The sequence below is a fragment of the Panthera pardus genome, unplaced genomic scaffold, assembly GCF_024362965.1.
Source record: "Panthera pardus isolate Hobbes unplaced genomic scaffold, ASM2436296v1 HiC_scaffold_2, whole genome shotgun sequence".
NCBI classification, from domain to species: domain Eukaryota; kingdom Metazoa; phylum Chordata; class Mammalia; order Carnivora; family Felidae; genus Panthera; species Panthera pardus.
In genome coordinates, this window is record NW_026526765.1 from 5,945,720 (window position 1) to 5,962,373 (window position 16,654).

General features: G+C 50.0%; 1 protein-coding gene across 3 annotated transcripts in view; it reads left to right on the plus strand.

The window, feature by feature from the left end:
- ADCY2 (adenylate cyclase 2) overlaps positions 1–16,654 on the plus strand; it is a 412,863-nt gene that overhangs the window by 360,482 nt on the left and 35,727 nt on the right. For all 3 annotated transcript variants that reach the window (XM_019450817.2, XM_019450816.2, XM_019450814.2), the window contains 2 exons: positions 26–195; positions 12,431–12,515. In XM_019450817.2, coding sequence (XP_019306362.2) covers positions 26–195; positions 12,431–12,515 — 255 coding nt within the window. The remainder of the gene's footprint in view (positions 1–25; positions 196–12,430; positions 12,516–16,654) is intronic.

The following is a 16,654-nucleotide window of genomic DNA, read 5'->3' on the forward strand; positions in this document are numbered from 1 at the left end:
CATCTGATATGTTTCCCTGTTCCAGTACTTTATCTACAGCTGCATTCTGGGACTGATTTCCTGCTCGGTTTTCCTGCGGGTGAATTACGAGTTGAAAATGCTGATCATGATGGCGGCGTTGATAGGCTACAACACCATCCTTCTCCACACTCACGCCCACGTCCTGGACGACTACAGCCAGGTCTTATTTGAGAGGTAACCTGCGCCCTCTTCCTTCTCCGCGGTGGTTTCACGGGACGTTGATGACGTGAGTGTGTGTTGAGTAAACACAGACTAGCGGTATCCTTGCCGTTGATAATCATTGTGTGGGCTTTTCTTTGAAATTGTGGTGCAGAAAATTGATGTGTGTCTTCACTATAGATTATATACAATATCTATCATCATGTACCCTTAGGAGGTTTAGGGAGGTGATTACTGCCCCAATCTGTACTGTATTGATAACAATAACCTAGGGTTTCTCTTCCTCAGCATTATAAAACTTCGGAGCGAGTAAGTTTCTGTTGTGTCGGGCGGTGGGAGGACTGCCCTCGGCATTATAGGGTATGTCGCGGCATCCCTGGCCCCTACCCGCCAGATGCCACTCACAGCCACCCGCCCCGAGTCATGACCACAAAAAATGTCTCCAGACGTTGCCAAATGTGCCCTGCGGGGCAGAGTGGACCCCAGTTCAAAACAGAGGAATCCACATACACCGGAAAAGTAAGTGGATACTTTCACAAGTTACAGAGTTCAACATCTTACGGGAGATTTCCTAAAATACCCTGGTGTGGAAGGAGGTACTGGCAGCTGGCGATTCTCTGTTCTATGAAGAGATTGATTTGCAGGAAGAGGTGGACCTATGATATAATCCGGTCCCGGATACGATCAGACGATATGATGTGAAAGCATCGGGTCCCGAGTTCGGAAATATTGAAAATGGTCCTCAAGCCCCTCTTTGGGTTTATGAAAGGTCTCCTGCCATCAAATCACTTCCATAAGCTTAGAATACCTGTTCCCTGCTCGAAAAAAAAAATGGAATCATTATGATACTGTCCATCACACATCTTGATAGCAAAACTTTTTACATCAAGTGTTGGGTTTATTTCTAGACCCGCCAGGCTTCCAGTTTTTTTCTGTAGGCGTGTTGCATAATCCTCCGTAAAATATCTATATATTTCTTTTAATGTAAAATAAATGCCTTAAATATTTTCCTGGATGTGTGGCTCCAGAAAGATGGCTTGTGTTGACAGCATATGGCCACTTACTTCTCCATCAGAGGTTCAGTGTCAAGGACAGTGGGCCCCCCACTGCGTGCACGTTTCTTGCCAGTAAGAACTTTCAGAAACACAGTGGCAGTGCATTCTCTTCACGTAATTTAATTTCCATCGTCTTCCACACCATGAAGCTTTAATAATCTGTAATCAAGCTGAAGAGTAGTCGAGTTGCAAAAATGCATAATGGTATTAAGGAAGGTTTATGATTCCTTAGCAAGGAGGAGAATGAAATCAGAAGTTAATTTTCCAGTAAGTTCTCAGAGTCACCAAGCAAACATGCTTGAATATTTCTCTGCCACATCCAGGGAGCCTGCCTCAAATCCCTATGTAAATGTGGCGTTACCGATTTCTATGCGCAGCAGACAAGGCCACTGAATTTCCCTTTATTAAGTTTGAGGCTCCTGAACATGTGACACATCTGAAGACAAAGAAGCAATTAGATCAGCGGCTTTCTGATGGAGAGAGAATTACTCCTGGGGACCTGAGACAGACACACGATCTCGGGTCAGAACCGAGCAGCACTAGAGGAGTTACTTGGTTGAAGAAAAGTTTTTACTTCCCGAGCCCTTTCATTTCATTCAAGATCTTTTGTGTGTATTCTTCTGGTCGTGTCTTCATAAGAACCTTACAATCAGAGAGGGCTGCCCTGAGAAGCCTCCAGAACCTGCCTCCACTCCGAAGGAAGACAGCGTCCTGCCAGGAGGAGGGACGCACCTGCCTCCCCGTCCTCCTCCTGCCCGTACAGGTCTGGCCCGTCCAGACCTGCCTCCCCGTCCTCTTCCTGCCCATACAGTTCTGGCCTGTCCAGACCCGCTTCCTGCACGAGCTGCCCCAGCACCCCCCAAGCATTCCTCCACCAAAAGGTGACTGTTCTTGGCAGGATAGCAGAACACCTTGAAATCAACAAATTTTCTCAATATCGGTTTAAAACTAATCCCAAATGAGGGGCCCCCAGGTGCCTCGGTCAGTTAAGCATCTGATTCCTGAGATCGAGCCCCCCATCAGGCTCTCTCTCTTCCTCAAAAATAAATAAACATTAAAAACATTTTTAAACATATTAAAACAAACAAATAAACAAACGAGAGACTCCTAAGACCAAGACTCTCTCCATTTCCCTCCTGATTTCTTCAGCCTCAGTGTGTGTTTGAGAGAACCCTAAACCCCTCCCGGAGCCAAAACCCACCAATGCATATGTGTTCTTTGTTCGAGAGAATTCAAGAGGTTTCCCCATCAAACACCTGACCCAGGTTTCCTCATCCTTCACCTCGATGGTGTAGACGCTGGTACACCTCCTTTCTGTTAAGACACTGGGATCCTCAGAAAAACAAAAGCCCCCTGATCTGGGACGGGACCTGGAGATGGAACATCCCTAAATCCCAAAGCCAGTGGCTCCCTTCAAGGAGGGAGCTGGTTCCCAGGAGTGCCACACCGCACTCCCAGTCCTGACAGAGCTCATCCGTGCCACTGAAGATGTGCTTGGCCCAGTCCCTTTTCTGACTTATTTCTGGTCTTTGCATCCTTGGTCTCCCTTTTCACTCTTGGCTTCCTGGTCCTTGCCCTGGTCTTCTTTCTGGAATGTGTGCTCTGCTGTGATAGTCAGTGCCCTTGGGGCCCACCTTGGCCCCTGGACTGGACCCCTTGTCAACACTGAGCATTCCTAGCAGTCCTACCCCAGACTTCTGCTTTCACCGTGGGTGTTCCTGCAGACCGAGCGGCCCTGTCACCCTGCAAAGCTGGGGAATGTCTCCCCTAGAGGAAGCAGATGGGGCTCTGTCATCTGCTGCCCTCTTTTCTTTAAGGCAGGTAACAGACACTCTAGAATCGAGGAAGGAGCAGGTCTGAACTGAGTACCACTCTGATAACCACAGTGCCTGTAACTGTGCCTGCCCTCTAGTAAGTAGGTGCTAAGAAATATCTGTTAGATAAATGAATAACAGCAGGTAGACTCCTTAATAACCAGAAAGGCCCAAATACTGGCTGTAATGAAAAGTCTCACCTCACCTGCTTCCCTGAAGACAGAGGCTCATGGAAGATGTGTCTTTTCAGGAACAGGATCGGTTTTTGTTTGTACTCTTACGTTTCAAGGGCAAGTTTGGAGAGGGCATCTCTGTTTATAAGGCAGCGTTAGGCCACTTTCTGAATACACATTTGGACCGTATTGTCGTCCTCTATGTGAGTTCACCGTCACCCATGTTTCGGGGGCCTTTTCGGAACCAAATTTGACATTGATAATGGACAAGCCAAAAGGATGTTACAAGCCAACAGGGACGTTTTTACAACAGGGTTAGCGAAGAAAACGGGAGAAGTATGCACCAGAAAAACTCCAGCTCAACGAATAATTCAGGAAGTGACATCAAAGATATTCTGGCAGATTCACGAGTGTGGAAAGCCTACTCTAAAGGAGAAAAGAGACTACTTTGAGTGTGCCACTGGAAGTTCATTAAACAGAGGCCAGCGATGCCCCAATACTTACCATTACCTGCTCTTTTTTTTTTTTTTTTTAATTTTTTTTTTTCAACGTTTTTTATTTATTTTTGGGACAGAGAGAGACAGAGCATGAACGGGGGAGGGGCAGAGAGAGAGGGAGACACAGAATCCGAAACAGGCTCCAGGCTCCGAGCCATCAGCCCAGAGCCCGACGCGGGGCTCGAACTCACGGACCGCGAGATCGTGACCTGGCTGAAGTCGGACGCTTAACCGACTGCGCCACCCAGGCGCCCCCATTACCTGCTCTTAATGCGATTCTGGGAAGTCACGTCATGGTGGAAGAAGCCCGGGTGTTTCTGGTATATTCAGAAGGTCCAGGAGAAGCCGTTTCCTAATTCTCTGGCATTTACGACATCCCCCATTTTTCCGTGAGTACAGGATGTTTTGCTGAACCAGTCAGTGGCCATTCCGGTTCCTACCCGTGACGCTGTCTCCCAGAGCCCTCGGCCGGCACCACGGAGGACACCAAGTGCTCTTGGCAGTGACGGTGATGCTGATGAGCGTCGATGTTGCTGGAAGATGTTCTTGTTTCAAAGACACTTTCCCTTCCCTTGTCAAGGTCTTGCCACAGAGACCACAAGACACTGTCAGATTTTTCCTGGGAGTTTTTTTCTTGCAGAACTGAAAAGTCTCACGGGATGAGTGTTATCGTTTCCTATGGACCCGGCCATTATGCTAATCCACCTGAATATAGGAAACGTGCGTTTAATTCTGAAAATGCGGGGGTGGGGAGCTTGAACAGGACGGTGGCTGGTGGGGTGGATAACAAGGAACCGGCTCTGTTTGGGCGCTCAGCTGAATACGACAAATCCTTTGTGGACAGCGTATACGTAAGGCGTGTAAGTAAGCAGCGATGCCCAGTGTCCAGCCTCGTCCGCAAGCTCTGGATTGTTGTTGGTAGAAATTTCTGCATAATTTTAACTTCCTTAAAGTTCTGCGTCAAGCGTGGTGGTGGAGATGCTCAGACACATGTCACCGGGAGCTACGCGTTAAGCACCTTCAGTGTGACGTCGTTCCGCTTTCTCTGTTTTTCCTGTGTCTCATTCAAGACACAGAATTCGAGATGACGCGACACATTTTGACAGTGTCCCAACGTGGGATCAGCCGAGGGTGATCTCACTGCAGCGTTAATCACGATCAGCAGAAAGGCAGGACGGCACCGCACGTCCACCCTGTGGTCGAGGGCCTGGGGGTGTCCCCAAGCACCTGAAATTCCTCTCAGGTCTCCTCTTTTAAATTAAAAATGTATTCCAGATTTACATTCTAACCCATCACGTATCCAAGTTAATGTTGAAAAGTTTTGAAATTACTTTCGAAGTTAACATCTCAGCTTCTCGTCCCCTGCCCAGTTTCCCCTCTCTGTATCTCCAGAAAGTAAGAAACACACGTTTCTGCGTGGCTGGATCCGCGCCACCCCCCCCCCCCCCGCCCTCCGCAGTGGGTTGGGGGGTCAGAGAAGCTGGTGGTGGGTCGTCCGAGCTGCCCGACGTAAAAGCAAGTCGTCTGAGGGCTACTCAATTCCACCAAACTTTCTCTTCTTTCTTCTAGAAAAAGCAACCACCAGTGAGCTACTGTGTTATTTAATCTAGAAAAGAAAATGCCCTGGGAGGTGGATCCACCTGCAGGAGAGTACTTGATTTTTGGGCTGTTCTGTTTGATTTTGGAGTGGGGGGCGGGGAGGAGGTTTCCCGGAGCCTGTGCCCAGACACTGTGCAGAACGCATCTTAATCATCACTCCGTCAGCCTCTGATGCTAAGGCCACGCACAGCCCTGCGTCTCACTGCACTGATCGGCCAGTCGCCTCCCGCCTACGATCACCTTTACGGAACGAAACCACGACCGCATTCGTCAAGTGCATTATCACATCCATAGCAGAGGGCCAGCGCCGCTCTCAGCCCCGCTTTTGTCCTCTCTCCTGACCTGCAGCTGTCCCCTGGGCGCATTTCCCAGCGAGAACTTGTGCCTTAGTGTGGTAGGCTGTTCCAGCCCCAGAATGTCTTGCTTGGTATTTATGAGCAATACAATGAGAAAAAGTTAAAAAAAAAAAAAAAAGGCCGGGGTGCCTGGGTGGCGCTCAGCCAGTTGAGCGACCGACTCTTGATTTCGACTCAGGTCACGATCTCTCGGTCCGTGGGATGGAGTCCTGTGTTGGGCTCTGTTCCGACAGCGTGGAGCCTGCTTGGGATTCTCGCTCTTCCTCTCTGTCTCTGCCCCTCCCCTCCTTGCACGTTGTCTCTGTCAAAATAAATAAATAACCTTAAAAAAAGATACTCTGAGAAAGCATAGGCTCGGGGCCCTCTGTCCTTGGGTGACATTGGGCCACCCGCCCTGGAGGACTGCTGCGGGTTCCAGGGGATCCGTGTCCAGCCAGGAGAGGAAAGTGTCTAGAAAGGAAGCCCCTGGGGTTTCAAACCAGCACGGTTATGTGTCCCCTCACTCACGTGTTTTTAAAACACACTTCTATTGAACACCCGCTGTATGCCGGGCCTCACTGCTGGAGCCTGAGCGCACGGAGACGAAGAAAGTACAGTTTCTACCGTCAAGAAGATCACAAAGTCTCTCTGAGAAGATCGCGTCTCACGGGAAGGCTCGCGGGAGACTTGTCTGTCGGGGTTAAGTTCATGCCGCACGCCTAGAAAAGGAGAGAGCGTGTCGGCCGGCTTGTGTTAGGGCCCAGCGTTGACTCACGTCGGGAAGACGTTGAAGAACTATGAGGACTCCCAAGCGCAGGAGACAGGTGACTCCAGCATCACGGCAGAACAACGTGTCTCTCGTCTTGGCCCCTCCCCCAACCTCTGTAACAGTGATTTGGCGTCTGTGCAGGGACAAAAGTGCCCTTGTAGGAGCTGAGGGATCCAGCAGCGTATGCCAAAGGGTCCGAGAGGCATCTCATGCCCCCGCGCGTCAGATGAGAGGCGTACGGACCCCAGGCGTTCACGCCGCCGTGGCCGTGAACCAGCTCGAGCCCCTCTGGGACGTGGTCCGGGAGCCCCTGGAGAACACTCAGCCAGTCACCCACAGACGACGGAGCCTTTGTGCGAGTCCGGTTTCCAGAGCGGAAGTCCCAGCATGCTTCTGGGAAAACCTTGCAAGTCTGAATGCACTGAAGTAGCTAAGAGGACCGGCCTGACTCTACTCCCCGCCTCCCCCAGGGTGGCACAGCCGAGGCCCATGCGAGCAAGCCCCCGCTGCTGCCGCCGTGCCAGATGCTGCCAGGGAGGCTCCCTCCTGGCCCCGTGCACGGTGCTGAGTCCTGAGCTGCGTGACGGGGACGGTGAGCGGCCGGGGGACAGACGGGGACTCTCGACGGGCCCGACGGGGATGCAGATCCCACTAGCTGCATCGAGGCATCCGTCGGGAAGCCCGCCCCGGGGGACACTGGGAACACCTCGCCCGTGGACCCCCCGCAGCAGGCCCACCGGCTCCCCGCTGGGCTCTACGCGCCGCCCTCGCACCCCGACCCCGCAGCCGGCTCCCCGCCCGCGCTCCCAGTGGTGGAGGAGACTGCCAACTTGGACAGAAAGCTGGCGCGGATCTGAGGACCAGGGAGAGACGGACGACAGACTCGAACTTGAGCAAGGTTTGTCAGAGCAAACCGAAGGAGGCCGTCAGTACTCTGCCCGGTGCACGGCCAGGCGGAGAGATGGCTCGCAGCTTGAGAACTGGGCCACGGGAGGGGGCAAGGGTCGTGCAGCAGCCGTGACCACAGCCAGTCTCAGGAAGCCCCAAGCTGTTTCTGTCCCAGGGGCCGTTCATAAGGACTCCAGGAGGGGACTGCCCTTTCGGGTGTGAAGAGAGCCGTGCAAACCTTCAAGGAACAGAAAACCTCGAAGAAGAAGGGAGCAGAGGAAGTAGCGAACAGCCAGAGAACCCTTGGTGAGGGGGCACGAGTAAGTCCTTGCCAACCAACACTACTCTCGGTGCAGATGGACTGAATTGTCCACCCAAAAGGCAAGCCTGGCTGCAGGAGTAAAAAAACGTCAGCACCAGGGGCGCCTGGGTGGCCCCGTGGGTTAAACGACCGACCCGTGGTTTCTGCTCAGGTCGCGATCTGACCGTTCGTGAGATCGAGCCCCACGTCGGACTTTGCGCTGACAGCATGAAGCCTACTCGGGATTCTTTCTCCCTCTCTCTGTCTCCCTCCTCTCCCCTGCTTGTGGGTATGTGCACTCTCTCCCTCCCTCTCAAAATAAATAAATAAATATTTTTAAAACACAGTTTTTTTTTGTTTTTTAAAGAAACAACAGGTGTTGGTGAGGATGTGGAAAAAGGGGAACCCTCAGGCACTGTTGGTGGGAATGCAAACTGGTGCAGCCGCTCTGGAACTACCTGGAAGTTTAAAACAGAACTACCCTATAATCCTGAGTTCCTTTAGGTACTTTTCTTCTTAAGATAATAGAGGCCTGTTTCCGCTAGGGAAACATAAAGCTTTTAAATGGGAAATCATGGTTAAGTCTCCGTGCCTGGACTGCTCTCTCTCCTGAGATTGAAGAATGTCCTTTGTACCTCACCTGAACCGTTGGCCTTTAGGTTAGAGCTGGTCCACCAGGCAATTCCTCAAAAATTCCAATTTTTTAGGGTTCTTTGTTCTTTTGTCCTCTGAAAACTTGAGGGCCAGAATGATCGCTCCATTAACAGCCTCAGGGTGAGGGCCAGCTGTAAATTAGTGTGTGGCCCCAGGCTCGTTTGGGCATCTGAGTCTCTAGGGCCCAGTTTTTAGGTGTGAAAGGAACCATATCCTGTCACATTTTTGCTAGAACTGTCCCTGAGTTAGAAACTTTCTCAGTTCTGTCAGCGCTGTGATCCCTACCTCATCACTCTGGGATAGCCCAGCGGGACAACGGCAAGTCCAAAGTAGATTGCAACCTTAATACTTAAAGAACAGAGAGCGAGAAGGAGGCCTCCCACCCAGCCAGCTGCATTTTTACATAAATTACCAACACAATGGTTATAGGTGGAATTGCGTCCCTCAAAGAAGACATGGTGAAGTCCTAACCTCGGCCACCTCACAACATGACCTTACTTGGAGTAGGGTTGTTGCAGATTATTTCGCTGAATGAAGTCCTACTGGAGTGGGATGGGCCCTAATCCAGCATGGCTGGTGTCCTTATAAGAAGATGGCCATCTTGATGGCTCAGTCGGTTAAGCACCTGACTCTGGCTCATGTCATGATCTTGCGGTTTGTGGGTTTGAGCCCCGCGTCGGGCTCCATGCCGACGGCTCGGAGCCTGGAGCCTGCTTCGGATTCTGTGTCTCCCCCTGTCTCTGCCCCTTCCCAACTCATGCTCTGTCTCTATCTCAAAAGTGAACATTAAAAAAAATCTTTTTTTTAATATGACCGTGTGAAGACACAGACTCATTGAGAGAACGTCATTTGTTGGTGGAGGCAGATGTTGAAATGATGCGGTGGTGAGCCAAGGAACACCAGGGATTGGCGAGCACCAGAATGAGGCGAGGAAGGACGTCCCTATGGGCCTCAGAGGGAGCACTGTCCTGCCAACACCTTGACTGCAGACAGACATCTGGCTTCCAGAACTGTGAAGTGATCAACTTCCATTGTTTTGAGCCACCCAGCTTACAGTACCTTGTTTTTAGAAGCTCTAGGAACCTGATGGAACGTGATGATCAACACAATTGACTGGACTAGCTCCCGGGATTCCATTCTACCTATTCTGGATGCTCTCTCCGTGCTACACACTCCCCTTCCTCCCAGCCTCTCCCACATGCACACAAAGAGCAAGGTAACCCAAGAATGCATCTGTGGATGGACAGATTTCTCATTCAGACTGCAGGAGCCATATGGCACTCACCCATGCATGGTCCACACGGGAGACAAGGGCTCCTGTAGGAATCAGCCATTCTTTTTGGCTGGATGAATAAAAGACATTTTTGAGAAGCCTAAATGAAATCCATGAAAACACAGTGCAATCCTTCTTAGGTGGCAGAGAAGGTCAGGAGGGAGAAAGGCATTCGTGTGCCCACAGGTCTGTTCTACATGCTGATGCGTCTTGCTACTTCTGAGGCCCATTCAGTCCCATCCAGCAACCACTTGTCTTGTCTCCCCTTGTCCTTCTCCCTCGAGGCCCCCACCCCTCCCATTGCTCTTCCCCACTAAGGCTCCAGAGCTGGGAGACGGTGGAGCAGAGCATTTCTACCCCCTAAACCGATGTTCACATGCATTCACGTGAGGAGTCCCAGATAGGATCGCTTGCCTGTATTTTCTGTGTGATTTACTGGAAACCCAGCCAGGCCCCAGACTGCATACAGAGGGCCCTACCTCCCCGTTTCCATCCCTGAGAGGGACCTGAGCTGGCTCTGCATGGTTGGGACATCTGGTCCCTTAGCCGGGCATGCAAGGGGGGACCTGAGTTCCGATTGGCCGCATGGATGAACGTGCAGCAAGGTCCGGCCCCGGGAGTTAACGTTTGACTCTTTGTTTGGGAGTTCCGGGGGCGGGGTGAAGTCCTAACCCCCGCTACCTCACAACATGACCTTACGTGAAACAGGATTGGGGCAGGGGTCCTCAGACCCCTAGAATTATAAAAGAATGGAAAGTTTGTGAAGCAACACGAACATTTAAAACCCGCCTGCACATCTGAGAGCACTCGCTGCGTTGTACCGCTTTTGCTAACTGGCAATATGGTGTCACTAGAGTCAATATAGAAAAATAAGGGTTTAATATTCATTGCAGCCGACGTTGATAAACATCTGCTCTCCTCAGCCACTGCAGCTGCGCTTTTAGACACAGCTGTCACAGGCTCGTGAAGGAGCAACTTCATTTCTTAGGATCCGTTCTGGGGAAACAGGGATGTGGCACCTTCCTGTTTACTGGAGAAACCGGCGACAGCCTCACGCCTTACGGCTGACGAGCTCACCTGCTTGCAGCCCGGCCGGTTCAGCAAGGAGGAATGAGCCCCTCATGCAAGCCCAGCCTTTCTGGAGAGTTCTCTGAGGTCCTGAGCCCTTCGGCCCCCGAGACTGGCTATTCTGCCTCTTCCTGTCTGCAAGGAATCGAGGTTTCCCTCGCACGTGGATCTTGCATTCTGTTAATGATAATTCACCAACCTCCATTTTCTTATCTTTTTCACGACCTCTCTAGCCCCGACCCTCACTAAAACTCATGGGTACCACTTACGAAGTGCCTCCCACGCATCAGGCTCTGTGCCAGGTTATCAGTGGTTGGCATAGTGACCAAAACAGCCTGGAAGATGGGTATTGTTACCCGCTCTGGCTGATGGTAAGAGTGAGGTTTGGAGGGGTCAATCCCACGTGCCACAAATCAACAGGGCAGGGGAGGGAGGGACACTCCAGTCCGACCTGGGTTGTCCTCCTCCAAAGCCCACCTGAGCTCTTTTGCTACCACGTGGATTCCTCACATGTCATCAGAGGGTTCATTCCTTGAACCGTCCGTAGAGAGATGGGAAAATCTTAAAGCAAGCTCAACCCACAAACAGAAGGTGATGGCGTGGTGCTTACTTAATTTAATTAAACATGACCTATGCTGCTTATGTGGTATGTCTCCATCCATAATCAGCTTTTTAAGTCCTATCACGTGTGGGAGATGGTCATCTGTCTGCTAGGCGGGACTCCCCGGGGATGACAGGAGATGGCTCCTTCCCTGCTGGATTAGCCAGGGTTCTCCAGAGAAACGGCACCAGTAGGATATTGGTATATGATATATGTAATATACATATATCAAGCAAGAGGTTTATCATAAGGAACTGGCTCCCGTGGCTACGGAGGCTGGCGAGTCCAAAATCTGCATGGCGAATGTCCCAGTTGGAGCCTGAGGGCCAAGCTGCTGTAGAGCCAAGAAGAGCCAGTGTTTCAGATCAGAGGCAGTCGGGCAAGAGAGAATTCTGTCTCACTCAGGGGCAGGTCAGCACTTTCTTCTAGTTAAGCCTTCAGCTGATTGGATGAGGCCGACCCGAATTACGCAGGGCTTCACTCAGCTCACTGCTTCAAATGTGAACCTCATCCAAAAAACACTCTCACAGAAACACCCAGAGTGACAGTTGACTAAAATGTCTGGGCATCCCGTGCCCACCACGCATGCCAACTCCATATGCGGGGTGATGGTTTTCTGGAATGTTGTGGTGAGGACACGGACGGGGATCGATGACTGACGTCTACCTGGACCCGAGAAGAAACGGGGCAGTGGACCAAGAATTGCCATCTGTGATACAAACCCATACAAAAGAGAACATAAGACCGAGCGCCTACCAAAGAAGTCATGAGCAACTATATAATTTGCAGGTGAGGGTAGCTGGTGGAATGAAGTGCCCTGCTTCGTTTTTCTCCCTCCCACGATTGTTAATTTCTAGAAGACGGTCTCTTTCTGAGAGTGGTAACTTCAAAAGTCGGTATCCTATGTCAGATTATCCATATGGATCTCAGAAGTGTAAAGAAAATACTACGATGCACGTTCCTCTGTTCTTTTATGTTTGTTAGAGTTCGGTAGAAAGTAACACATCTATGTTAATTTGGGAGGATCTTTTACTGAGCTTTCAAAATAGGGATTATTTTGTTTTGCTGCAATCTGGGCTTGGAGATGTATTTGAAAGGTGTGTGTTTGGCTGGACTAGAACATGCAGTGGAGGTTCTCAAGTTGGTTGATATACAAATTCTAAGTGCCGTATGTATGTTGTTTTGTATTGTTTTTGTCTGTCTGTCTGTTTGTTCTCCAATAGACCAGGCATTTGGAAAGATCTGAAGACCATGGGCTCAGTGTCTCTCTTTATATTTTTCATCACACTGCTTGTTCTGGGTAGACAGGTAAGACATCTGCTTTTTCACATAACTTCCCCCAAGTTCCGTGTCAATAATGCGTTGCTCGTACGTTGACTGTACCTCAATTTCAAAAAAAGAAACAACAGAGTCTATTCAGTAATAATAATGAAAATAGTTTGCTGATGTGCACTGTAGCTGCTTTCATGCAAACAAGTGCTGATGTGTCACAATCATTTTATCACCAGAGAGAAACATGTGTGTGCGTGCGTAAATATAGACAAAAGGACAGAGGTCTCTCATTTTTTTTGTTTTTTTTCTGCAAGAGGCAAACTTGGTGAATGGTAGAGATGGGAATCCATGTCCTGGTAAATCTCAAAATAACGTTGTAGGTTTTGGAAGCCTACAAAGGTGATCCCTCCGTAGCTGACGCTATTTGTAAAACTGTCCCCTCGTCTGGGATTTTATTTGCATTTCAGAATGGATGGCCTGTTTCTTTTTCTTAGAAGTGGGTATGAATACCTTTGACGTCACCTGAAATCATTCCTAGAAATACGGTCCTCTGTTCAAAAATTGTATTTTGTCATGAGAATGAAACTGTGCCTCCTTGCACTCCCCACTCCTTCTGGTCTCCAAAGAGAGGCTGTGGGTGCAGGATTTTCAAGGATGATATTCTTTCTCTAGCTGCACACGAGCACGATTGCCCAAAGGATATAGACTCATTGCATGCCAGGCACTCTGCCTTCACCAAAGTTTGCTTGGAATTCTTTGATGGATGGTGTAAAACAAAGGAACAATATATAGAGAAATAACCAACTAAGATGCAAAGCCAATTTAATCATCGACACAGCACTAAACAGTTAAACCGTAGGAAGTTGTTAACAGTCACACAGTCAGAGCAGAGGCCGGATCTGTGGCTGCCAGTCGAGTGGCCTGGAAACGCTGTCCTCTTCCAAGGAGCACCCACGGCATGCTTCCCTGAGTGCTACAGTGCATCCCACCCCAGTCTCCCAGGAGCTGAATTGTTGTCCTGATGCAGAGCTCTCGAAGACCCCTGCCTCCCTTCCATCCCACCCCACCTCCATCCCTGGCACAGCTTCGTTCTGCATCCTTTGGCTTGTAGCTTTGACAGTCTGCACGTTCCGATTAACCCATTGAACCGTGTCCTGTTCTTTCTTCCTGGTTCCATTTGTTTCCTGCCACCTGGCTTTCTCCTCCATCGACCTGCTTTCTGTTCTCACTCATAGAGAAAAGGCATGTCCACTCTCAGGAAACCCTATTAGAAGTGAAAAATGGGAACGAAATGGGCTTCCTTGCGTAATATCCCCTAGCTGATCATTCCTCCGGAAACATGGCCGCCCCCTCTGTGGGGTCCCCTGTTCCTCCATTTCATCCCGAGGATGTCCCGTCTGCACTTTCTCCTACTGTAGTCACCAGATTGCTTCACAGCAGTGTATCTTAAGGACCAAGAATCAAATTGAATTCTCCCAACTCTTTATTGATCGCTGAGATGATAAACATGCCTCTACGTAGATGTTGTCACATCCAGCGGCTGCCCCTTGATCTGTTACTCTTTGGCATAAGATGAACAATAGGAAGTGTTCAGTATTATTTCCGGGCATTAATTTAACACAGTAGGGATGACTCCAGTCTTACACGCATTCAGTTCTTTTATTGTCACTACTGTGACAATAAGTACTGTCCACCCTTAGAGTCACTGCTCCCTACAGGAGTGATGGCGTGACGATCGTTCTTTGACAGCTCTCACCGAGAATGCGCCAGGGTGAGCCGGGATCATTCAGTCAGCGATCTACTAAGGTCCCAAGTCTGTTGGGCTAACAAGAACTTCGAAGCCTGTGACATAGTGCTTCTGCATAGTCTTCTAAAAATACAAGTATGTCATAAACAAATGTCCGATGTTTAAAATAAGGTTTTTAAGTTTCATAAATGTGCATGGCCTCAGGGCTACTTGTGCCCGAGGTGGTTTATTTAAGCAACAGGACAGACATTTAGCCACTTATTTGCATTGTCATTTGTCCCGATGACTCCCCAGGCCCATGACCATGGTTTTTGAAACGATAGTGATGTGTTTGCTCTCTGAGCAAGTTAGCATGCTAAATATTGTTCTGGGGATCTAAGACACCTTCCTGAAACCATAGCCCGTGTCCCAGACAAGAGCTGTGCGTGGTACTACTCTCTGTGCTGAAATACAGGCTGTGATAGGGATGCCAGCCTGAGCTTAAGGGCCTCTTTTGAAAACGGAAGATTCTCTGTACTTGTCCTGAGTTTAAACGACCACACGCTGCCATTGAGGGTCTGCATTCTAGGTGGGCTTGTTCAGGACATGGATCCAGACAGGTGGTAGCCTGGTGGCCCGAGAGGTAGGCTGAGGTCACTGTGTGCGAGGCTTCAGATCGGAACTTGGGAGTGTGGGAAATCACACGCTGCCCACACCCCTGTCCGTGTAGAAAGAGGTCAGCCCCTCCAGTTCCCCGGCTTGTTTTCAGAACTGCATGAATAAGAACTGCCCTCGAGGCCGTGTTGGGTGTGAAACACAACAGTGAGGCTCCCAGAGATGGCCTGGGTGCCTCTTCCAGGCTCTCCCTGTCCTCTCTCGTCATTGCCAGAGCAGATGAAGAGCGAATCTGCCCCTCTGCATACTGTCGAGTAGCCCTAGACGGACTCGGCGAGATGGGTGAGGGTGTAGGGACGGAGGTTCAGCAGGTTTACTTGAAGTGCCACCCAGAGTCTCGGAGGCAGTGTCTTCCCCTGACCCTCCGCCGCATCCTCCACATGGCCTCCCCCTGCGTGTCTGTGCCAGATCCCCCTCTTTCTCTTAGAAGGACATAGTCACTGGGCTCACGGGCCACCCTAAATGCAGCAGGATCTCATCCTGAGGTCCTTAAGTCAATTACACCTGCAGAGCCTATTTCCAGAGAAGGTCACAGTCATATTGCAGGTGAGGACTTGGAACTGTCTTTCTGGGGGACACCACTGAATCCATTCGACTGGCTTGGGACGGAAACATCGGTCTTCCTTTGGGGGCCTCCCCATGAGTTTCCAATGAGCTTGTCCTTCAGGAGAGGGTCCTGCAGCAGACGGCACTGGGGAGGTGGGATGCAGAGACTTGGCAAAATGTCACTTCTGGGCCAGCGGAGATGGTCCCAAAGTGCTCTGATTCCTTTAGTGGGAGCCTTACCAGGTGTTTCCTGTGATGCGGTGGCATCACTCAGGCGACCTGAGCCACCTCTAGTACGGCTCACGGAAGCCCCGCCAGACCCGTGCGCTGGGCTTGCTGCCTGCCCTGTGCCGCTCCTGGGCTTCTCGTTTCACTTTGTCCGTCTCGAGGGTGTATCCGTGTCTCTCTGATGCCACCGTCATGGACTGCTGAGTAATCTTTGAGTTTAAAACCGGCCACACCACTGGTGTACCCCCCAAAACCCGAATAATCTGTTGCCCAAGTGGGAGCCCTTTTCCAGCAAGGGCAGAGTATGATTTCTGTAGGTTACAGAATGTGGCAGATTTGGCGTTAATGTAAAAAATTTAATATAAACAAACATTAAAAATACCTCTTCTGAAATCTTTTTTAAAAATGTCTCTATATGAAGTAAAAATAAATTTCACACCGGAGGAGGAGGAGGAATAATTTTTGAGCATATCGCACATGGCTCGAATCGAGTCTCGTTGATGAATGATCATTGTCTTTCAGGTTCCAAAATGTGAATTTTTTTAAATTGCCATCTGTGCATAAGAGGCTGTGTGTGTGTGTGTGTGTGCACATGCGAGTGTATGTGTGTGCATGCACGTGTGCACTTGTGTGTCTGTGTGTAAGAGGCTCTGTGCACATACGTGTGTGTGTGCATGTGTGTGCATGCGGGTGTATGTGTGTGCCTGTATGTGTGGACACATGCGTCCATGCGTGGCACTGTGCACACGTGTGTATGTGTGTGCCCGTGTACTGCATCAGTATAAATAACCAAACCAATAAAACAAACAAACTTCCAGCATTTATTTCTTCTTTGCACGTTTTCATCAGGAAGTTAGTCTCTGTGCTGAAATACGCCTCGTCCGTTAGGCCCTTCTGTTACAGGAAGATTCTTTCAAGGGCTGTTCCACCACAGTAAATTCTTGACATCACAGGAGACCCAACGTGATGCCAAAATCAAAGACACCTTGGCCAGTAAACA